The 25,828-nt window shown below is 38.9% G+C and overlaps 1 protein-coding gene across 2 annotated transcripts in view; it reads right to left on the reverse strand.

Annotated features, from left to right (window-relative positions):
• Positions 1–23,393, reverse strand: part of tll1 (tolloid-like 1) — a 51,115-nt gene extending 27,722 nt beyond the window's left edge. For both annotated transcript variants that reach the window (XM_072384844.1, XM_072384845.1), the window contains exons 1-3: positions 22,805–23,393; positions 882–1,004; positions 629–706 (exon numbers count right to left, since the gene is read on the reverse strand). In XM_072384844.1, coding sequence (XP_072240945.1) covers positions 629–706; positions 882–1,004; positions 22,805–22,985 — 382 coding nt within the window. In that variant the 5' untranslated portion in view covers positions 22,986–23,393. The remainder of the gene's footprint in view (positions 1–628; positions 707–881; positions 1,005–22,804) is intronic.
• Between the last annotated feature and the right edge of the window lie 2,435 nt (positions 23,394–25,828).

Raw genomic sequence — 25,828 nt, forward strand, 5'->3', positions numbered from 1 at the left:
TCACTTTTTTCAGTGATATTAACGTCAACCAACGTTTCAATGTCCTTTATGTGTGCAGTTGTCAAGTGGAACCCTCCGATAACAGGTGTAGAACAACAGCGAGTTTAAAAGTCAAGAACATTTCTAGCCTTTTAACAATGAGTTGAAGAATGAAACTTCTTAGAGGATGGTGACTGAGTATGATCCATTGCTTCGGGCTAAATATGTTGATTTGACAGTCCTGTTGGTGAAATTTTAACAGTTTATGTTTTGTCCTGTTAATCTTTAATTTCACTTAAACTGTTATTGTGTAGAAACAATCAGAACTGTACATATTAGTGCAGGACTTTTGCAATATACTGCATTAACAGTAATAGTGAAATCAAAGTAACTGCTGTCCATGACAAAGTTAACATATCTTCATCCTAATAATTACATATCATGTATCTTACTGTCTTGCTACTATTTTCTGTATTGATGGTTGGATGTTACAGTTGTAAGCAGTAAAATTAGATTGAAAAGGAAAGATAACCATCACCAGTGGATTAAATAAAGTCACTGAGCTTTAAAATAGAAAGCCACTGGTATGGCCCTTAAAACTGTGTTTTTGAAAGAAGTCAAAACTTGCTCTTATTTTGAGATTACTCACCAAAACCAAATCTACGTATTCTCTCCAGAAGTAGGTATAATGACCCTTTCTTCACAGTTTCATGTTCCCCAATGCCACCTGACAGAAAAGAAAGCCAAAAAACACAAACAATACATGATAAATTCTGATATCCTCAGGTGGCCTCCTGTCTATTTCCTTCCTTTAAGCTGTTTTACTGCAGCTGATGAGGAAACAAGAAAAAACGTGTTGCATGGCGATTAAAGAATACAAGTGACTTTCTGAGTCCACCTACCTGACGTGTGCCCCTGTCGGGAGTTTGCATGTATATGTGTGTGTTGTGTCAGGTCTATCGTTCTGTCAATCTGGAACATGCGCAGGTCCTCTTCGTCTAAAGCGATGTCGCCCCAAAATACAGCTGGAAGCAAGACAAAAGGATTCATAATTATCATCAAATCAGGCCTAGAATCACCAGCACTATAATCAGCATCTGTGTCATCATATCTTTCACTCTAGGAAATACCACATTTATTACGAGGAAAATCCAAGCATGGTAGTCATCTTCAGACTTTAAACAATCATTCGAAAAAAAAAGATGACATAAGTGTCATTGACATGTACTGTATTCAGTTTAATCACAAGGACTTGACCCAATATGGATCCCTGACCATGGTTCCATCTGTTTTTTGTTACAGGTCAAACGTAAACTGATCCACTGGACTGTTTTGTTTCTTGCATGGAGCCATTGAGTTTATGTGTACTCTTTAGACAAGGCCAGACAGGTTAAACATTGCTTAGAATGTGGTTGGATGAAACATAATTCTGTTGCTATTATAAATGATCTTAAACATGTCAGGTCAACAAAGGGCTGAAAGTAAACCCAATCAGTGAATAGGACCCTCATAAAACCTGCCTCTTGTTTCCAGTATAGGACAGCAATTTGTCCAGACTTTTGTGCTTTCTACATTCATTTCTGAAATCTCATAGGAATTCAGCTGTATTACAAGGTAAAGTCTTAAATGGGGTCCTAGAACCGCCTCCCACAGTGGGATAAGGTTAGTTATAAGTACTTTGACTGGTGTTTATATGTCTGTCAGTTTGAAAGCAGACAGTTTATGTCACTGAGACAGATTCACCTACGTGCTGGACACAGTCATGATGCTTTACAGCTGTGTAGTTGAGATCCAATAAGAGGTTGGATTCAAAAATATGTTTTTGTAGAGTGAACCTGCCCAGTGTAGTTAACTTATACTTTCCTTTATAAACAACACATTGCATGCAATGTCTCTTTCCTGTCCCAATATAATGATAATCACAGCCATAATTGAAACACAATTAAAAAAAAAAAAGAGTAATTTAAAAGACACAAAAAATTTAACATGACTGTCTTCTTTGGGTAAAATAATTAAAATAAGTCTTATTTATGTCACAAAGCCACTCTTAAGCCAGGTTTTTAATTTCAAATTGCTGGACTTAAGCTAATAAGCTGCCACTATAATCATTATGTGGTTTTACTTCCAAGTGTGAATACGTGTTTCATTCGGTGAGATTAAAGCATTCTTGGAAACAAAAAACACTGATTAGGCTTGGATTTGTGTTTTGACCCAGTCTGACCCACTAACACCTCCTGTGCAAAGGTTCCTCTGATTAGGTAAATATAACGTGCCTTTGTACAGTAGGCAGTAGGATAGCAAAGTAGTCACATGAACCAGGAGGTAGCTCAGTTACATTATATAGTTGTAAAGAGTTATGGAGTTTTCATCGTGTCCCCCACTCAGTCACACCAATATTCAGAGACTTGTGTTTGACATCAATCACTGCTCCTCTCTGTTACACAGACATGCACAGGTATGTGCCTACTTCCTGCCTTCTCGAGCTACTGAAGCCGCTCTCAGTCCACACACAACCCTTCTCTCTATACAAAAAGGGACATTTTATTGAGGCTCATTCTTATTTGTCCGTACTGGATGGAAAGAGATCCCTTTTTAACCTAATTACAACTTATGAGATATAGAACCACATTCACAGTCCTCAGTTCTACTAAAAGTATATATTTTTAATCATAGGCGCAATCAAAATGAAAATAATTTATCAAGTACATTTGAAACAACTGACAACCAAAGAGGTGCACACAAAATGAACGCACAATAACAAAAGCAAAACAAATATGAGCAGAGATGTAAATTCACAAAAAAAGCAAAAAGAGAGAAAACTAAAGGGGCAAATAAACATGTGATCCTTGAAAAATAAATGTAAAAAAAGAAGAACAACAAGTTTCTTTAAATATGTGTTAAAACATAATTGGAGTGGACACATTAACTGACAGTAAAAGGCTGTTTCACAGCTTTGGGGCTGCCACTGTAAAGGCATGATCTCCCTTTAACTGATCCCCTCAATCTGGGCACAGCTAAATTACTTTGTCCAGAAGTTCAAAGAGGTCTGGAGTCTAGAGTGAGGGCAGAGAGGTTCAAATATGTACTCAGGTGCCAACCCATGCAAGCTTTAAAAAATGTTTAGATCAATTCTGTATTCAACTGAAAACCTGTGGAGAGATGCTAAAACAGGAGTAATACTTTGTCTCTTTCTGATACCTGATACAAGTCTGGCTACTGAACTCTGAACCAGTTGCAGAGAGTTATATGAGACTGGCTGATAGCCAAGTATAGACAGTTATATTAATCTAAACTTAAGGTGATTGAGACTAGTATAACTTGTTAAAGCCATCACAAAAAAAGGATGGGTTCAATTTGGCAATGTTTCTCAACTAAGTAAACCACTGAATTAATCCGTTAGGGATAATAGATTTAAGTATATTCTGCGTAGCAATGAAATTAGATATTAGGCTTGTGGAAGATATAGCCCGAAGCAAATACATTATGAACAAAAGAGGTCCCAAAATGGATCCTTGAGGAGCTCCACAAGTGACTTGGGCTGTTGAGGTGTTGAGAGCCTCCATTTTAATTGAGAAAAAACTGTCTACTGGATAAGAGATCAACTACTGGAGGAGGTTAGGGTTAGAGTTTCCTGTATGTCAACCTAATGAATAAAACATTTAAGAGGAATACAGCAGGGTCCATTCTTTTCATGTTTTGCTGTAAAACGAGCACTCAGAACGAGGCAATAATGTCTGTATCATATCAAGGACTCTGCTGGTTTATATCTTTGAGTTTCACAGTAATCTAAGAGCAAAAAACCAAAGCCCAACAGCAGACATTTTGCAAAAACACTGAAGAAACTTGAGTGCAGAAAGAAGAAGGTTCCACATATATTTGCATGTAAGAGTTCGGAGGGAGAGTTGTATAACATCCAAGTTTGAAACCAAAGACTAATGCTCTGAAATAAGAAAATTACAATTATGCCGAAGGTGCAAGAAAACAAGCTAGTATTGCTTTGAATGAGACATGAATGAATGAGAAATTGAGTAAAACTCTGACTAATTGACGTTTTCTGGGTGCCTGTGCATTATTATGTGTATGGACCTGCAAGAAGTGCTATCTCGCCATCACATCACTTTACTTTCTTTTCCTATGAGATATCCATAAAAGCCCTTTTATACTCTGTTGTGAGTGTGCTGACAGAAAACTATAGCTACCATGGACTTTGAACTGCTTGGTGACCTATGTTCCCACACTATGAATCAAATCAGCCAACAAGTCCACACAGTCACAATAATTGCAAACATGATTGTTCACATAATCTCACACGTTCCCTCTGATGTTGAAAAGTCACATGGAATTAGTATGTTTTAGTAAGTACGTTTGTGCTTTATAACACAGTCCCTTTTTAAACTTTTGTGTTGCCTCTTTACATATACTGCTTATATTTTGGTTTAAACATGTACTGTACTGTAATGTACTGTATGTAATGTACACATTCGTTTCGTCTACAAGCCTTTGTGTGTTAAAAATGGTGTTGGAATAACGGAATAATGTTATTCCAACACCATGGAATGGAATGGAATAAATGGAATAACGCTGCAAATGATTATGGGTAGGGTTTGACGTCAGTGTGGATAAAAGAATCCTTTCATATGTGTGCTCTTCTCCTAAGTGATTCTCAGGTGTTATAGAGATATAATCTGTCCAATCTTCTTTTAGTAGGTTGTGCTTGAAAGACTTCCAATGGAAGTTGCCTCAGGACGCATCCTTATCAGATGAATTAACCTCCACCAGTGGCTCAATTAAACTTTAAGAAGCAGCTCTATGCTTGTCTCTTTTCAGATTTTCTCTTTGAATTATCTTATTTCTTTGCTTTATTTCTGAGACTGATCCTGCAAGTCAGTTTATGGAATAACTGTGAGTCAAAACTTAAAATGTCCAGGGTCTCAGACTGAGTTGATTGCTTACTTTAGAAGAAGACAATGACCAAGCATAGTCCCCAGAAAACAGGAGTAGCTTCAGAGAAAAACAACTCAGTGAAAGTTTGTACTTGAACTCTGAACAGCAGTTTTAGAGAAATATCAGAGAGTGCCTTGCACCAAAGATTATAACCCAGAACTGCTGAGCTTGAACAAATCAACTATGAACAATGGCAGCAATTTTCTGTATAAATGTGAGTCAAGCTCATTATCAAGAAGAGATGAAGCCTCAAAATTTTTCAACAATAGAACATTTATGGAATTGTTTTTTTATTTTATAGAAGTTCACAAAGCAGTTCAAAAACTGTTTCTATTTGATCATTTTGGGAAGAATAATGTGGAACATTTCAATAGTCTTTAAGTAGTAATACTGAAATAATAGACACAACATTTCTATGACTACCAGCTGACTGGGACTAATAGTCACACAGACCAGAAGCCAAAAAGGAAACAATACATTCACTGTCTGTCTGTCTGTCTGACTGCTTCAAATTTCTTTATATAAATGTCAGGTTTACGGGCAACACTTCATCTCAAGAGATACTGTTGGTGGAATCATACAAAAGTTGCAGTGTACATAATACAGCTTCACCACAAAATGAACATTTCTTGCACAAATCAATCATCATCAAAATAATTATAAATAAATAACAAATAATTACTCCTCTGTCTGACATCTTCATTCTTGGCCTTTTGTGACTCTCAAACATTATAAAACTACGATCTGTCGTGTATTTGTAATTTGTTTCCATCGCACCAAACCTCAGACAAAGCACATCTTTGTGCCCTGTTCACTCAGCTGTTTTTTATCCATCTCTGAATCTACAGTGGTGCATATCTCCAGCTTCTAACAATGAACAACTACATGATAACCATCACTGCATGATTAGCTGAGCTAAGTTATTGCCCTCCACGGGGATTCAAGACACTAATACATTAACAATGGCATAGGAGAGGCTTGTCACTTAGCTAATCAGGATTGCCACTAAAGGAAATGGGGGTCAGGGGGCCATTGTGTTCAACTTCATTCTATTGTTAAAGATGTGAGCAAACCCCAGTCCCCACAGATTTAGATACAAGAACACAAGATACAGAGTGGGAGTATGTAGTCTGTATGGTGGTGTGTGATACATTGGTTACATAAGTTTGAAGAAGTCTGATCTACAAAGATCTGCAGTTGTAATGTATTCATTACAATGTGTATTAGTATCTATGATCCAATTGTGCAGGAAACCTTTTTATAAGACTTTTCTCAAACTAAAAAGAGTTCCTCTTGTTTAAAAAGTGATACCTCTCTCATATTTTGACACTTAGCATGATACGAAAGCCAGCACCTGATTAGTTCAGTCACCTTTGCACAGTCAAGTTGCATTCTTGTTTCAAGCAAACCTAATTTAATCAAATTAAAGTGGCAGCATCTGGCTTTCCAAAAATTCTGTCCTTTTTTTCAAAATGGAACCACGGTAGCAATCTCTTTCTTTCCCAGAGATCAAAGTGAGACACTCCTGCATCTTGATTTGTGCCACCAACAGTGTAACCTTTTGAAATATTTAGACAGCAATAATTGAAACCTTTTGACTCAAAGCCTGAAACTTTGCTTCACAAATTCAAGCATCATTGTTACTTTAATCATCAAAGTGAGTTTTCTCAAATACCACTGGTCCAAAGTGAGTTGTAAGGTATGCGCTGCAACAAATTGATAAAATGAGTTTGTGATGATAAACCTGATGAGCTTGTATATGTGCAGTTGTCAAACAGGTTTATTAAGACAAACCAGTTTAATTTGGTGACACTGAGATCTGCCACCAATTAGATCAAATCAAGTTCCAAATTCTTATTTGCATGAATAAACATAGTGGCAACAGTAAAATGGATGACAATAATGAACCCTGAACAAACTGTGAAGTACATTTAAATTTGAATACCACAGCTGCTTTTATAACATAAAAGGTTCACTGCATTAAATCGGTTGCTGGTATAAAAGGAAAAACAATTAAAAAAAATAAGAAAATAAAATAATTTTGGTTTATTTGATTCTTAAGATGTTGATGTGGGTGTGAGTTGTAAAGATGTGAGTGAACCAAATAAAGTTATAAAAATAACACAGTTACAACAGAGTTGTTTCCGCTGTTATTTCTGACACCAAATTGCACAGTTCCTGACACAATATCTGCTGACACTCTCCTCTAATGTGTCTTCTCAAAAGATGATGTCATGGGGGGCCACAAAAAGGGCCAAAAATAAGCTAAATCCACTTAAAGAAGCTGCCATCTCACCAGTTTATCGTGAGAATACTTATATCAACACAGACTTTATCATCTTGCACCTGCATTATAAATCAGATTCCCCGTTCCTTTTTCTTTTTTTTTACTTGTGGGGAACATTTGTGCCAGAAAGAGAAATTACACTTGTGGTAGTTCAGTATATTTCTGGACAACAAAGGGAACAACAAAGACAAACTTTCTGGGAAAGAGGCGCTGACACAAGCAGATTTACAAAGTGAGAAGAGGAGGGGGAGTACAGTGATAGTAAGTTTTGCCCATTGATTGGGGTCTTGTTAATCTATAGAGATGCCAAAAATAGCCCAAAGTCAAGCCAAGGTGTGAGGACAGTGAGGCAGGGAGATGCAGGAGAAAAAGTATTGATCTAAAAACCTCAAGACGTCCCAGGAGACCTGCATCATGCTGACCAGGGCCTTACTGTTCGCCCTTCAGCAGGGGCACTGCAGCAAACACACAAACACATGCACACGCACACACACTCCAGCAAGCAGGGACACAACCACACAAGAAAAATGCACCAAACACAAACTGAGACTCTCACACACAGGGCAGATTGTGGTGTGCTGATAAAAAAGGCAGACATGACAAACTTTATCTTTCTTCAAGTTTACAGCACACATCCCACGGATGTACAACAGAGGCTCTGTGTGTGTGCTTTCGTGTGAAAGTAAATATATATATACATAGAAAACCTTGCTAACTGTCATGCAGCAGTCCTCATTAAAACTAGAGGAGTGAAAATATTCTCATTTCCAAGAGGCATGCTGATGCAGCCATGAATTATTCTGCATCAATGCTGTGACAGGACAGAATTGAGAAATTGCAGCCTACACAAAGTGATAGCTTAGTATATAACTAACAATAGAATTACGGTTACAACAATATGTTAAATTCAACTACCATTAAAACACCCAAAAAAGAAAGGAAAAGCAGAGATACTGACAAAGTAAAACATCAAAGAGGAAGGTGTGGTTTCATTAAGTAGCTTCAGAGTTATGCTTTTGTTATGTGATGGGTGCTACTGTGTTAAATGAGTAGAGAGCTAAGAGTGATACAAATGCCAGTGTTTTGAAAATGAACGTTTGCACATGTTGAGAAGTTAAGGGAAAGCATAAACCAGAAAAGAAACACACATTTTGTAAAAATTGTCTCGCAAAGATACAGTACTTTGTTTATTCAACTAATATGAGACCACATTGGTCGTTTTCACCCTGACAAAATGTCCTTAATTTTAAAGGACACAGACAGTCAGACTAATAAGCTGAGAGTTACTGAGGTTCTATCAATTTGTACTCAACTCAGGAAGGGAAGAAAAACCTGTTGAAGACCTTGGAGTCACAATATTAGCTCCCATCATAATCTTCTCTTTACCAGCACTCTACAGTCAAACTAAAGCCCATGTAAACAATATGTTGAGCAAAACTAGTTGAGTAGGTTTTACATGTGATTTGTGTACTTCTGAGACCATGGACTCAAATGCAAAATACAGTATGTATTACTGAGGGGGGGGGGGTCTGTTAGACACTGATACTGAAAAGATGAAGCAGACAGTTGTCTGTGTGTGTCAGTGTTTTTAAAGTGCCAAATAAAAAGATATTTTAATTGATCTGACTGTTTGAATTTATCAATGAAAAGAAGCCATGTGTAACCACACATATAGAAATATGAGGATGCAAGACACTGAGATGCATCTTTGGCTGTATCAAATTGTTATTACAAATTAATCCATTCATAATTAGTCATGAGGCCAGCAAGGTTTTCAAAGAGTTCAAACTAAAACATAACTTTTGAATATGATACCAGGTTATTATTCTAATATGATTGCTTGATCTGCAGAATTCCACTTTTTATATGAATTGATTTTTCTATCACAATTAATATGAATATGTGCTATTCATTAGCCTTAGTGATTTATCCTCAGTATCCCCAGAGTTTTATTTTTTTTTCTATCATATGTGTGCTGCTGTAATGGGAGCTCCGAAAGCTAATATGTCCACATCTGAGAGACTGAATGTTGTCATGTTCATATTAACTAGAACAATACAACATTAAATCTTTTTATCCTCTTCAGTATCATCATTTTCTATTGGTCTAGTAGCTTTTGCTCTTCCTTTTGACATTTAACAAACTCTGAAGTACATTGCAGTAAAGAATTATGCACCGCTGGGTTATGCACTCATGCTGTACTCACTGGGGTGCAGCTAACACATACACACAGAGAATTCACACATATGCCTCAGTAAGCTCCTCATTAAGCAAATATGAGGTCACACTGTAGGTGGGCTAATATGCGTGTGCATGTGCATGAACATGTGCATGTATGAGCCCTCCCAGTTGTGTGAAGTTCTCACATTCTATATAACTGTGGCTTTGAGCGTACTGTAATATCACAAAGAGATTATCTCAGATCTGTTTGAGGATTTTCTCCAAAAGTAATCACTGTGCATGCCGCTTGATCCCTGTTAACCCTTTGGGAGCAACATCAGGTGCTGTTCAGTTGTTGGAGCTTTCCATGCGCAGACAGTGTTGAAAACAGCCGGGATGAGGCAAGGTACCAAAAATGTAGGCCCAAAAACTGTATATTACAGCATGGTTTCCAGCTGAATGGGCCATTAAACTGATGCGCCACCCAAGTATATTTTCAACATGAAACGCTCAGACCAGTCGGATTGAAATGAAACAGTATAAAATGTGCGGTTTGCAGAGAACAGAGGCTGTGGTCAGCTTAGAATCACAGCTTTTTGCAACTAGTTTGGGGGAAAAAAGCATCACAACAGACATCAAAGCCTGCCCAGCATTTATGGACAATATGCTTCAAACAGACATGTTTTCCTATAATGTGGCTAAATATATCACTATCTTCTCAGCTTTTATAAAAGTCTGATGTGGGCGAAGTCCTGTTCTCGCGAGCACGTTTTTTTATTTGATGTTAGTAGTGTTTTGTCGCAACTCCAACTGATTAACCTACCTCTTCATATTTACTTTCCTTTACATTACGTATCTCATTGGTTCCCGGGGTGGCATACGAATGAGTTTAACATTGGAGGGGACACATATTGGATACCTGACAGATAAAATAAGTTATGGGTGGGACAAATGTGCCTGTATCCAATATAGTGGGGTGAACGCGCCCCCCAAATTGTAACTTTAAGCAACACTTAAACTGAGATGGCTGTTTCTATTTTTTTATTTCTTTTCTTTGTGAAAGTTTAGGATAACAATAAGCTTCTTCACTTTGTAAGCTGTTGGAAGAGATGCTGGAGTCAAAAATGTGCACAGTCCAACAGCAAAACCCTTTACCCTCCCACCCTGCAGGCATGTTTGAAAAAAGAAAATAATCTAAACACCTGCAACATGAAATAAGATTAGAAGTCAAAAAGCAGCCGGTTTCCAGACAATGTCAGCCATAGACTTTGTAGAGAATTGGCTGGGAGGTAAAAAGTAAAGCAAGCAGCCTTTCTGTGTGGCCTTTAGCTACAAATGTGAGTTCTTGTGGGTGAGTGTTCACATAGGGAACTGAGCTGAGACCATAATTACAAACAACCAGGAAACTCAGAAGAGTTAAGATTTGGCTCTTTGATATCATAGGTCCACATAAAACACACTCACTCTTAATATCTATTTTTAGAGACTTAAATGCAGTCCCAGACACCGACATAGGCCCATTTACACACCTCTCCACTGACACACCACAGTGTGTGTGTTCGTGTTCATCCACAGACAAGATTAGGGACAGTTTCCCAAAGCATAAAAAAAGGAAAAAAGAAAACAGATGGCAGGGCTGCAGGCACACAACTGGATATCTGAAATGACCCGGACACAAAGCCTTGACTGATCATACACAGATTCATTTACCAGGAGTGCTGCACCATTTCTAAAGTAGATTTATTTTTTGACATACTAATTAATTATGCAACAGACCAAAAATAATCCACGCATAAAGTGGAAGAGATCAACTGAAAATATATGAATAGAATCCTTTAAAAATATATATGCATAAATGTAAATAATCATGTTCATTACAAAATATAAAAGTTACTTCAAAAGACCTTAACACAAAAGGAGCCCTCCATCTCATAAAGTGAGCGGTTGCAGGCTAAAAAATGTTTGGTATGAGACAGAATAACATAATATCATATGACACACACAAAATTGGTGTAACCTCTTAATCATTTTACTGTGACACTGAGATTCCTCTCCAACAGGTCATGGGTTTGGTCAGACATCTGCCATCAGGGCGTCCTAGGTGTGTAGCCAAAAGACCATTAAATGAACAAATATATCAAGTAAAGTTTACATAACAGGGACAAATGTCATTTTGTTCATGAATCATGTGAATGCAAGAAAGGATTCTTCCTCACACATGTATTATGTAGACACTCTTCAAACAGTACCTATTTAGTGAATTCGGTGGCCCTGCTTGCAGTGGAAAAAGTTTTTTGTTGTTTTAAAGGTCACTTGTCTCAATAAGTCAAGACACTGTGACATTCCATGTCAGAATGAAGAACAACAGCCTAAAACAGTTTCAGAACAAAGGCTCAAAATTTGTCCCATGACCATGTTTTTCCCTCTCTTTTCCAAACTTTATACAGATATAAAGCTTCCATGACAGCATTTAAACTGTCTCTGCATAATGATGTCAATCACCTGCAAAGTCTTCCTACGTTAGAATTCAACCTTTATCACCGGATGGATTCTATCTATTCATTAGAGGCTTGTTCCAGTGAACTGACTAAAGGTTTTTGTTCACTTGTTATAAATATGGCTGCTTTTCCAGCAGAGCTTTGCTTGTAGCTGTTAGCTGCATTGTATAAGTGTGAAGTATCTCAAAACAAGAAGGCAGTAACTAAGTCATAAGTCTATTGATCCAAGCAGCAGAAGTGAACGTGAGTGCAGACTCTGACAGATTCTCCTGCTTCATATTTTTCAAAGAAAATAATCAATCCATTTCACATCAGCCACAGATCATCATAAAGTCTAAATTGACATTTTCTCATAATCAGGAGAAAATTATGACGCTCTAACCTAATATAAAACTTCAATATTTACTTCAATAATTGCTCCAGTGATGAAATCCTACATTGCACACCCACATCAACTTTTATCCATCAAAACAACGACAAAACACTAAAACAGCATGCATAGCATAGCATAACTTGTAATCCACCATCTTGTTACCATGACACCATAACAAGGTCAGCACATCCAACTTTCTTCACTGTATCAAAACACGACTTTGTGGTTGCGGTTTGAAAACTACTTTTCTAGAGGCGAGAAACGACATTTCAGGGTGAGCTAAGATATGTCAGTGTTTCATTGAGGAATATAGAACAAAAGTAAGTTTACATATGAATATAAGCTATAGATCTGTGGCAGTAACAGAAGGATGAACATGAGGAGATGAAGAGGAGAGAGTAGGATATTGTAGTTTGCCAAACCTGCATGGTGCTACAAATGTAAAAGCCTGGTGATGTTTTGCTACTAAGGACTTGCACTAAACTGAGTTCACCATCCACCCTTCAGAGACATGCTGCTCCCTCTGGTTTGGTTCTTTGTGGAGAGGGATTAGTACTGCAGCAGGACAATGACCCCAAAACACCTCAAGGCTTGGCAAGAACTGCTTGAAGACCAAAGACAATGAAGGAGTGTACTAAACATGCTTCCTCATGGGCAAACAAAAATTTTCTCCTCACAGGTGTCATGGAGCATTTGGAGCTATGTTTCTATGATACTCAGAATAGCTTCAAAAACAGGAGTTTGACTGTAGGGAGAAGGTGGATCTTCCTCAGCCTTTAATGGGTTTACGTGAATGATTTGTTGCTGCTAAAAATACCATCAGGAAAAGCTAGGTGACAAAAGGAGCCACATATTTAATAATTGAGCTATGCGTGGCAGGTGGGCGGAGTGTCGACGGTGCTGACTCATGGCTTCAGCATCTCCGGAACAATTACGCTCCAGAACAAACAGTGGGATCTCAGCATGGCCGCAGCTTTTGTGCTGAGGTGGGAATCCTGAGGAAGAGTTCGGCAGCTCTGTGGCAATAGTACTCTTCCCAGGAAAATCCTGTTTAATATAATATGAGTGAGACCAGTTGCTCCCTCGCTAACGTACACACAGTACAGCCACATTCTCAAAGACACACACACCCATTGCTCTAGTTTCCTTGCTACTGAGGAATGGGGGAAGGGGTGATACTCAACAGTAGCTGCAGCTTAATGTTGAGTATCTTATCTAGCCATTGTATATATCGTGTAAAATCTAAATCTAGTTTTTTAATTTCATTTAGTCCTTGACTTCGTTCACTTTATGGTGATGTGGTACAAGTCCAGAGAGTGGAATAGTGATGCTCACGAACATACACAGATTCACAAAAACAGAGACAATGACATAAGTATGAGCTGAAAGCTTCTTCCAAGACGATGTGGCTTATCTTTATGAGAGAAAAAAACTAGAGGAAAAAGATAGAAAATTGAAATGTAAAATCTCTCTCCAAATCATATATGTGTGACTGTAGAGAAAAGGTGCTGCATCTATAGAGAGCCAAGGTTAACTGGCACTATTTACCATTTATAGTCTGTATGACTAACTAAAGTGGTCAAAATCAGTCCGGCACTTGTTGTGGTGTTCTTAGTAATATGTTAAGTCAAAGACATTCCATATTCAGTTGCATATTTGAAAATGAGCAACATCCATCTGCACAGTCCAAGAATTAGTAGTCTGTGCTTAATGTGAACAGTTTGATGTAGGGAGCTGGGAAGAGACTGTCCCTCCAATGAGAGTCCACATTAGAAACAATGGACTTTAATTAGCGTAAATAAGACTGGACATTGACAATCATTTCTGTCCAATCAGAGGAGAGATGATTTTGTTGCATTCAACTGTGCCGCAGGTCCTGAAAAGAAGCACAATTCCAAGCGAGACGATGGTGGCAGACTTTTTCTTTTTTACTTTTGATCCGAGTCAAAACCAAGAAAAAAGTACTGTGTAGTCTGTAACACCGTATAGACTAAGAAGTGTTGTCTGAGTGCATGTCAGTGAATAGGGAACTGTAGCTTGTAGGGTAAAAGTGCTTTAAGTGGTTTGAGCTCAGAAACTTGCTGTCAAAGCTCTTTGGCTGTTGCTTTCTGCTTTGCAATTAAAAGCAAATTCGCACACTTCTATAGCACATTAAGAAACACATGACCTAATGTGACTCAATCATCAAATCAAAAATGACTTTGTCCAATCTTTATTAGATTTAGAATATCAAACCAAACATTTTACATCTACATGGTGAGCTATCTTTCTAGGGAATGCTTTAAAATGCAGACATTTTGTGGTGCTGAACCATATCCAAATTTCTGATGTTTTGCCTTTTTTTTCTGACCCCAAAGCTGGAGTTCTCATTGATGTTATCCCATTGTTATCAAACGCAACTTAAGAAGGACTTAAAAGTGCAAGATCACAAAAAAATATTGTAAAAAGAAAACATTGTCTATTTAAGCCAAAGTTCTATATAACTAGCTGAGAAAGTAAAAAAAAAAAAAAAAAAAACCACAGAGCAATGGACTGACAGAAAAAATATATATATTGTATAGTATATTAAATCTATACATGACAGAAGAACTTCTGACTTGACCACCTTACCTTACTTCAGCATTTCTGTATGTGGTACAGTGTCTCATCAACCTCAAAGTTTAACATATGACTCACAACAAGATTATACTTAGAAGAGTGATCAGGACCGACCGTCGCGACCAAACTGCTGATGAGGGAAATGTAAGTCTGTGAGAATAAAATGGTCTGTCAAGTATTTTTCTCTGAGTTTATGAGTGTAATAGTGTAACTTTGTTTCCTGTATGTGGCCGTGTGAGGTCCAAGGCTTGTTACTGTGTGCTCTCGTATTTCAATAGCATGCTTAAAGTTTTATTCAGTGTAACTCATGTCGAAATTTATATTTGCATTGAAGCACAAAGCCATACCACTGATCTTAAACATGGCCCAAGCTGCGGAAGAAAGGAGTGGAATGGAGTGGATGGCTCGCTACATCAAATTGAACCAGCTGCTATAAACAGAGCTTTAAGGACAGGACTGAGAGAGTGCTTTGGTACTGTCGGATGTGGTATTTTCACCAAAGCATGCGACAGAAATTTCATTAAGACCGACAGACAGCGTATGAAAAAGTACACATTATGTCTCCCCCCAGTACTGTCACGGTTTGCGTAATACACCACACTTGCTTCAGAAAAAAAGACAGAGTAGTTCTTCTCTTGGACCACTTCTGAAGAAACAACTCGCAGCATTTGGACACTTACGTTTGTTTAGCTTTCTCTCCATGTGTGTGAGGATTTTATGAGAACAGTGATTTGGAAGGAAGCATGAATGACTCTTTAGTGAGCGTAAGAGCATGAGCATGTGCATAAGTGTGTGTTTGCGTGCGCGCGTGTGTGTCATCTCCAGCTGAGCAGCAGGATGCAGACAACCAGGAAGAGATAAGCGAGGGTGAATGGAGGGAGCTATGTGTGTATGTGTGTGTCAAGTGTGTGAATATGCGTGCATTTGTGTGTTCGCGTGGGGAAATCACTTCACAAAGGCCTGGAAGTGTGTGTTCCCCTGTCTGCCAGCGCGGGACTCAGAGGAGATAAGCAGACAGCCAAATATTCCCCTTGTGTTTTCCCAGCAAAAACAGGAGGCGGAATACCAACCACTCAGACCGATGCCACAGGGTCAGGCCTGGAATGAGTTGTGCTTCCAGGTCTTACAAGCTGCCCATAGAAACACACAACAACCAGCTCTTCGTGCAGTGAAAACAAAATTATGATAAAACGATTTGTTGATAAATCAATAAAATCACAATTTAGTCCAAAAAATCCTGTTCAGTGAAATCAAGAAGTCATTAGACCCTACAAATGCATATATTCAGGTGTATGCATATGTCTCTGCAGGCCCTGGCTTATGAGCTGCTCTACCCCGATGCTTTCATAAGGTTAGATGTTCAAGGCTTGTGTTTAGGTATGTTCATGTGGGGGGTAAATACACAGGAGGCTAGAGTGATACTTCTAGCTCATTTGAATAAGATTATCTATTAATTTAGGTTGTAAAGATTGGGGATAAACATGGTATTCTAAGTGAGTAAAAAATATTAAAAAAATGACTTATTTGTATTTACAATATACTATGCATACATACATTTATTTCATCAGATGATTTTTTGTGCATACAAACATATAACAACATAATTATAGAAAAACAATCACAGATAAACCTTTGATCTTATCATGGAGGTGTCCATGAGGTTTCATTCTCTTTTCACTTAAATGACCAAAAACTGGAACATTTATCACTATTAGTGAGAGATTATACTTTGATTGGCTGTTAAAGATTGTGAATGAACTCTGCAGAATATCAATATCATATATATATGTTTGTTTAATGAAGCAATGGGGTAGCCTAAATCAAAAACACAGGTGTCTGAAACACGTCTACATGAGCTGGACTTTGATGGATGATAAGAACTGAACTAATAATTGACTGACTTCATTCATATCTTTCTTATTTTTTGATAATGTAGATACTCTGCTCCATTCTGCACCATTAACACTATGTCCTCTTTTAAAGTCACAGCTTTTTCGTCTGTCAAGATTGTACATAGGAGTTGGAGGTCGTATTTGGGGTGAGTTAAAGTGCAAATTGTTTTCCCAGACACTGGCGACATGAAGAGGCACAGCAGGGGTCTTGCCAAGGCTGCTGGGTCTAAGTCAGACTGGTGTATCAGAGCTCTTACGCATCTGCTACTGGATCAGCAGACCAGCTGTTGCTCGTATCCCCAGGCAAGGCTGTAGACAGAGCTCCACAACTGCAGTTACATCTGTGTCTATTTAAAAACTCTTTAAAAAGCTGTTCATTTTAATAGATTTTTTCATTTTATTTACAATTGCTTCCTACTGTGTTTAGCTATTATCTATAGCCAGGATTATCATTTTGACCAGTTTTTATTGTTTTTATTGATGTTTCTATGTCAGTACAAATAAAGCTTAATATTATCACTATTATCTTCTGGTCCACTGAGTCTGCTGATGAGGATAAAAGTATTCACAACGCTGATCTTGATCTAGTACTACAATACATTTTCTCTTCCATTAATAAAAAAATACCATAACAGAAGATAAAAGGAAATGTAAGGAGTGCATATTTGGTGAATACTAAGGGCTCAGTGGTCTATAGGAGGATATAAACAGATGGATATTTGATCCATGAGAACAAAAACACATTTGATATTGAGCACACTGGGAGCACAGACCTCCACTGAGGCCAGAATTCAACTCTCCAATAATGCACAAATCAGCACCCAAACCCATGAAAAATATCTGATTTTTTTTTTTTCTAAACAAGTTGAATCAGCATATAATGTTACTGGTTCTTCTTTTGCTCGTGGGCAGTCTTTCCAATAACAATGAACTATTTGATAATAAGATTGCCACATTTCACAGTAGCAACAGTATGTTTTTTATGTAATACTGAGAGGACTAAACAAGCTTGGCAGCTAGATGTTACTAAGTCCTACAAACTATTCATAATTATGGGACACAAAAAAGAGGTAAAACAAAATCTTGTGTTTTGTGATACGGGCTCAATTTATGCTGTTATCTCTGAAGTTATTTGAGCAGCAGCTGACTGAAGCAGAGAGGTGGGAATAGGGGGACTTATCACCTCACAATTAAGCATTTTTTACACAAGAACTCCAGAAAATATATTTCTAATGAGTGGAGACTTTTGGTTTTGGCATTTCCTACAGTTGTTTATGTGAGGGCTTCGGCTTCTCCAGAAGATGTGTCACAATCCACAGATAAATAATGTCAGCTGGTAAAGCATCGCCAGGCTGTGGTTTTATAATGAGCAGTGTCATCTTCATGTGAGAGGAACCACAACAAATAAGAATCAAAATGTTTAAACCATAACAATGTCTACGAATAATTCTAACCATTGCATATTCTTTTAACCGTTGACCCTAACCATTCATGGTTGATAGGAAGTGGAAAAGTAAAGAATTTCAAAAAGGAGGGGAAAATTTAGGCAAGAGGAGTCTAGCAAACCACTGTAACCATGGCCTTCATCTAGACAACAAAGGCAAACGTCATCATGCAGCAGCATCTGGTAAGCTGCATCTCCACAGAGATAAAAGGAAATGAGAGTGGAAAACATAGTGATTGTGTAATTTAAAAAAAAAATTTCATAACACTGTAACATTTTGCTCTGTTTTCCAACGTCACTATTCTAAGTTCAGTCATGTGATCAGTTTGTGGTGTCACAGCTTTCAACACCCATACGTAGCATCAGAGAAGAGTGTGGAGGAAAAATAAAGAGGTCTGCACTCTTATAGTGTCCTTGTAACCGTGTATAGTCCTGGAAGGTGCAACTTTTGTTTCTCATTCGTCCAACCACAAAGACAGCACTTCTTAGCCAATATATGCACTCTATATACAGTATACAGCTCTTTTGTCTCTACAATGACACGCTAATGAACATATTGTGACAAAGTGGGGCTAAGTGTCTTGCCGAAGGACACTTTGACATCAACTTGAGATCAAACCACTGATCATTTCATTGTAAGGCAGCCACTCTACCAGCTGAGCCATAGGAAGCAGGAGATTATGGCAAGAGTAGGTTGTGGAAACATTTGTGTTTTGTTAATAGCACATCAAGAATGGTAGATGAGCAAGTCTCCCTGCAGACTGTTTCTGTGTTGATATTGACAATATTGCCGAGTGAGTGGAAAGCAATATACAAGTCAGTAGACAGGAATATCTTTCTCTGTAAATGTTTCAAAGGATTCAAGCATGGGCTGATTTGCTGATCTTCCAAACCTATCACAAAGTCTTATCTAGATCATCTCCGAAGAACTCAGGAGTGCATGTCATGGACATGTGAGTTTTCATTTGAAGCTCCCCTGGAACATACACGTTTACATCTCAAATGTCGCCAAACAGTCAGGAAAACAATCTTGAAAGCTGAAAAGTGAGACAAGCCAAAGAAAAAATAAAAACTTTTTTCTCAAGATAACCAAAAGGTGATGTCTTGAAATAAATTGACTTACTATCATGAGTAAATGAGGTTTAAAGTCACAAGATAATGAAGAAATGGACTTGGCCTCTTCAGATAATAGTATCAAAGTGAATTAATTCCGGCATGTCTGTTATCGGCATTCGTAAATGTGCGTGAAAAATGTTACTTAAAATCGAAAACAGTTTTTCAACCCAGGGAAAAGGGATACTCAAACATGTTATACTCAAACATGTGTGTGGGGGAAATGCTGTAACACATCCTAGTACACTATATTCTCTGTGTACATGCATATTTACAGAAAAAAATTTGAAAAAACATTTCTTGTGTTTTTTCACGAAGTTATTTTAACCTAAAAATCTCACACAGACAGTCAAATATATGTAGACTGACTGTCTCCTTGTAACCTGCTGGGCTTCCATCCAACACACAAACATGCATAAACATTGCATTTTTGGTATAGCTAAAAGCCACAGAGTCATGGGAGTATCTGCATAAAATCACTGATCCAAAGGTCAGTGTAATTTGTACTTGAACAAACATACAAGCACACACACACTGGTCAGGGTTGTCAGGTTTGTGAAGTCGGTATGTGAGGAATGCGCATCAGGCAGCTTGTGGACGGTCAGTGCTCTGGGTGGAGTTCTTATCAGTCAGATGTGTCATCACAGTCAACTTTAAGAACTACTAAAACACACATATGCAGGTGGATACACAAATATATCCATAATAACACACTAAGTACATGGAGGTGTAACTCACACACAAATCTAGACTATAAAAGATCATTATAGGGGAGAGGAGAGGTTCAGATTATTCTGCAGGGTTCTGAAGAATCATGTTCAATTAAAACAATGAAACAGACATTGAAACTCTAGCTAGCTGGTCTATACAAACAGTGGTAATCATTTAAAAAGATTTATATCACATATCACAGACAGTAGATACTGTAAGCATACACCTGATCAGATGAACTCATAAGAATGCACTATGGGCAGAGCTATGATAATCATGACATTTAGTTAATGACAATTATTATCATACAAATATATGAGATGATCAATTTAATAGTCTCTTTAATTTTTCATGTCAGAAGCCTGATAATACTAACAACCAACATATATCTTAAGAAGAAGAAGCATTTGTTGGTAGTAAACATTGGGGGATGTAAATAAGCACTGAATAAGAAGAAGAATCGTATGTTTCTTTTCCGTAAGCATTTTAAACGACAACTGCAGGGACTGCGCACAGTGACGTAAACTGCATTACACCCCAGGAAAGGAGATTAGCGGAAGAAACGCTGGACTATTCTTTAAGAGAAGAGATAATTCCATACCGCAGTACTTCATGGCCTCATCTTTCAAAGCAACCCTGTTATTTCAGTACATTTGTACTAACTGGAATTAATGTAAAATAGATATGAGGAAAAACGTGGTGAGTGCGCGCTTTTGTGGAATTTCCTTTACTTCTCCAAATAACCAACTTTGATAATGAAGTAATAATGTTGAACACATTTTTGTGAAATTTGGCTGCTGGCCTACTTTCAGTAGTGCAACCATATATTACATCTTACTCATTTAATGTGTAAAAACACCTTTCGACAGTGACAGCTATTCGAAACACAATGAAAAATACAATTGAATTTAGCTGAAATTGGCTGTTTCATCAGTGTTTTCACTAATCAAATTTGTTATCGGCTATTTGTTATATGTTTAGCATTGCACTACATCCCTGTTCCCTTTAATTAAACTTTCTAAACATTTGAGAACTAAAGAGGACACTATTTGTTGCTGTAAATTTTTGTGGAATACAAACTTTCAGCTGCTCAACAGTCGGTGGTCCTCATCTTCTGATACTCTTGGCAGTGTGCCATGCATTTTCATTAGGAGACAGATCTGGACTGCAGGCAGGCCAGTCAAGTACACAAACACTGTGTCTATGAAGCAACGCTGTTGTAAGTTAGGCAGAATTACGCCTGGCATTCTCCTGCTGAAACAACTACAGACCTTTGCATTCCAAGTGAAAATTCTTTCATATGCCAGTGCATTAGTGATAATATACATAGACACACATATATGTCCTGTGATGCCCCCCCCCCATACCATCACATACACTGGCTTTAGCCCCGTCCACTGGTAACAGTTTGTAAGTCACTTTGGATAAAAGCGTCTGCTAAATGCATAAACATAATACTCTCAGTGGTCTTTCTCATCATTGGCACATTCTTTTCCCAAAATATGTTTTCACAGAACACATGTCCAAACTCTTTATGTTCATCTTACATGAGCTTGTGCTCAGAGACCTTGGCAGTGTTTTGTTTAGTTGATGTATGGCTTCCAACTTGTGTAATAAAGTTTCAGGTTAGTTTCTGGATGCAGCAGCGGACTGTGTTGAGAAAATAGTTTTCCAAGGTATTCCCGAGCCCATGTTGCTATATCAATCATTGTGGCATGACGGTTTCTCATGCAGATTTATTTGGACTCATTGATCATTTGCTTGCACAAACTGGTGAGCAATGGCCCATTCTGGTTTGGAAAGACTAAGCCTTTGGTGGATGCTCCTTGCATACCCAATGTTATCACCCTCACATGTCACCAATCATTCTAGAATCCACAGTGGTACTCGGATATTCTATCAGCTTTCGTGTTTTGCTTTGCCTCTAGCCCAACCTTTTTTTAATGTGTTGTTGACATCAAATCCTAGATTTGTTTATGTTTTCTGAATACAGGGAAGTTGCTTAGTGAAGACATTGAAAATAATTTCCTGATGTGTCGGTTAAACAAAGATTTAAAATAATGAACAAATTACAGATTTAGGTTTTTGTTGCATTTTGGAAAGATTGTCAACTTCTGTTGAACTGGGGTTTGTACACAAAAAGGCCTCTTATGGCTTTAGATCAAACATGGTTGCAGTCTGGCTAGTCTGTTATTAAAAGTCCCACAGTTTTTTCTTATCATCATATGTCTGTGTGTGTGAGAGAAAGAGAGAGAGAGAGAGAGAGAGAGAGAGAGAGAGAGAGAGAGAGAGAGAGAGAGAGAGAGAGCGTGTATGAGTGCCTGTGACGGCAGAGTTAATTCCAGCTGTTTCTCTTCTCTATTGATGGTTGATTTAACTTTTGCCCACATGCGCAAACATACACACTCAAATAGCCTCCCAACACTCAAAGTGGTATTTTCGCCGAACTCATAACTCAACATTTTGCCCTCAGGTGATGCACGCGCTGTGTGTGCGTGCAGTAAAAAGTGCATCTCGGCGGGGAAACGCGGCTTAGCTGGACCGTCACGGGGCTGCACGTGGCATCTATCTGCGGGATCACCGCGAACACTGACTTATCGGTTATGAAGGGTGGGGAAAGAGGGGCATCTGGACCTGTGCGCACGCACATAAACACACGCGCGCTGTCGTCGCTCATACACACGTACACGTGCCTCATCAGAGACAGATGTAAGAGCGGATCACTCTCTGACCACACACGCGAAAGCAATATTCCTGTGACAATTTGTTGTATTGAAACTGATTTAAAGTTGAAAAAAGACTCACCAGCTTTGCACGGGTCCTTGTAGTCAATAGTGTCCGCCTTTTCTTCTTCATAATATTCAAAATCTGCCTCCTCGTAGTCAAAACAGTTAGAAATAGTAACTTTGCTCCAGAAAGTCAAGCCCGCAAGCACCAGCGTGATCCAGCGCATCTTACCGGCCAGTGCCGAGGACACTCGGTCCATCTGAGGACTAAAATAAACAAACAAAGGCCTCTATCTCGTCTCTTTTGCTGATAGGAGATGGTCCTCTCTCTAAAGGAAGCAACGGCGGCAGGAATTCATCGGCTCATCGTGAAGATCTCTGTTCTCATTGACAGTCTAGCAGTGGATAGCTGCTGTGGTCTGTGGTGAGTTACTCTGCCCGGCTCTCCTTCATGGTGTGAGTATTCTGAGGGATCTGTGTCCGTCTGCCGTCTGTCAGTCAGCAAAGTGCCTGCTGAGGAGCTCCGCTGTCCTCCGCTGTGGCTTCGCAGGTGAGACTGCTGTGGGACAAACAAGATAGAGAATGTGAGGTGATCAGGACTCTGAGCGTAAATACGCACGGCGCTGTCTCTGCTGCACGCACAAGAAAAATCAGTCCTGTATATTTCCAGCCAGCACTGATGTCTCTCCCTCTCTCTTGTGTCCGGTGGTGGTAGCCTACTGTCTCTCTCAGCCTATGTCAGCGCACCGCCCTCATACACACACACACACGCCGCCACGCATACCTGCACATCTCCACCTAAGTGATGAGGAACCAAAACTATCTTTGTCTTCTTTTGTCCTCGTTCTCTGTGCGTCCGCAGATAAATGTCAGAGGTTTCTCTCATCTCAGTGCAGTGACAGCGGAGGAAGCGCACTGATTATTACGGGTCATTGGACCATTATTCGCACAGAACTGTAAAAATAAAGAGAACTTGCATGAATAAAACCGGTAGCGGTAAAAGTAACAGGGCGACCACAAATTTGCCTGTAGGTTTCATGGCTGTTATCTGGTTATTTAGAGTTAAGTGCCAAGTAGGTGATAGCTAAACCATAAATGCCCAAAGGGGTACGTAGGAAATCCTTATAGCCACGGTGTGACAATTCAGTCTTTTATACTGCCCCCTTTCTCCACATTGTTATGTGAAGTGAAGAGAAAAGAAATCAGGTTAGGTGTTCAATTCAAACCACTTGTACGTAAGAAGAGACTAATTAAAAGGTTAACAGATCGTGATATTTTGAGTAGTTTTAACACCAGGGCTTGGGAATTGAGCTCCTCATCAATACGCCTATGCATTTTCAATTAGCATCCAATTCAAGATAGATAGATAGATAGATAGATAGATAGATAGATAGATAGATAGATAGATAGATAGATAGATAGATAGATAGATAGATAGATAGATAGATAGACAGACAGACAGACAGACAGACAGACAGACAGACAGACAGACAGACAGACAGACAGACAGACAGACAGACAGACAGACAGACAGATAGACAGACAGGTCGGGCAACAACAGATAAGTGAACTGAGTGTACGTTCATGATCCTCCACGGTATCCCTGACACCCACAAGTCCTGCGGAGCTCTTCTGCCTCTGTTTATGGGTGCGTGAGGTCCTATTGTTGGTTTTAAATGCTGTGTCACAGGACAAGAAATACCACTAACTGTCACCTTAACTGGGCGTCTTTTTTTCTGATTATGCACGGACTGAAAAGTTGTCAACAATATTCCAAGTGCAGCTTACACACAAACACACAGAGCAGACAAGAGCAGTAACAAATAAAACAGAAGCAGTTGTTGACAGACGAGCAGTGTAGCCTGTGAACACCTTGCCAAGGCAAATCCTCCTGGGATGAGCTCACCCTGCGTCTCCACAGCTTACCTGCTTCGTTTACCTGTCCGGGGCGCGTCGATTTGCAGCGGCGTCACGAAGCGACCCATCATGTTTCAAATGCTGGGGACCTTCTCGGGATTCTCAGGGGCCCTCCGGTGTCACTCGGTATCGGCAGCTCCGAACGTGACCGTCTCCTCCATTTATTACCGGGAGATTACCGGAGCGCTGTCGCTGTCGCTCCCGACTAATCCTGCCCTCTGGGAGAGGTAGCGGAGCGCTGACGTCACGCTATCAATCCAGCCACAAGCTGTCCACAATAAACGTCCCGGAGTATGGACACAAATCCCCTGGAGACAAAACACACACACATTCACACGGAGATAATTTAGTGTAGATCAACACACTTCTGATCTTTGGGCTCACAATTGGGGACAGTGCACACAGACACCATGAGAAACTATCAGAAAAAGGAGCAACAATCAGCAAGATCATAGATCTCATATAAAGACCTGGGTGAAATTACTTTAAATTTTCAATGTTTAGGCCAGCAATGCTGGTGCAAAAACTTTTTGGTTGGAGCATACGCTGGGGGAGCAAGCAAAGAGTTACTAACACAGTGTGCAATACAGGAAGGCAAGACTGAGCATAACTGTGAAAACCATCACCAGCAGGGTGTGCTGAAGCACTGTTGCTTAGGTCAGCAAAACTGTTACAGTGAGCAATTATGCTCCACAGATGCTTCGAAGTTTCGAAGCAAACCCACACTTACAAAAGCCTGACACTTAGCAGTTTTAATTTAATGTTTCATGTTTCATTAGTCTTATCTTCGGAGGTAACACCTATGATCTGCCTTAAAATGATTTACTGATCAACATTCAGTTGATAAATGTCATGTCATATCATTTCCTCCCAGGGCATGTTACAAAGTGACTTGTTATGGACTCGCCTTACTTTGTTTCTTATAAAGTTAGGTAAGGTTAGATTTACAGTTAGAGTAATAAGTCATTATGTTATTTTTTTAAGCAAGAAATCGGTTACAGATTAAACTTGACTGTATTTCCAAGCTAATTTAGTCAAAACAACAAAAATTCCAATATTTATTTGCATTATTTCTGTTCTGTCTTACTTCTTGTCCATCTGACTTGTTGGGAGGGAGATTTTTGGGTGTAAACGTTTTTTGGAAACGTGTCCGAGGCAAGGAGCTCCACCTCAGACTAAAAATTGG

This window comes from Leuresthes tenuis, unplaced genomic scaffold, assembly GCF_036924035.1.
Source record: "Leuresthes tenuis unplaced genomic scaffold, fLeuTen1.0.hap1 SCAF_4, whole genome shotgun sequence".
Classification (NCBI taxonomy): Eukaryota; Metazoa; Chordata; class Actinopteri; order Atheriniformes; family Atherinopsidae; genus Leuresthes; species Leuresthes tenuis.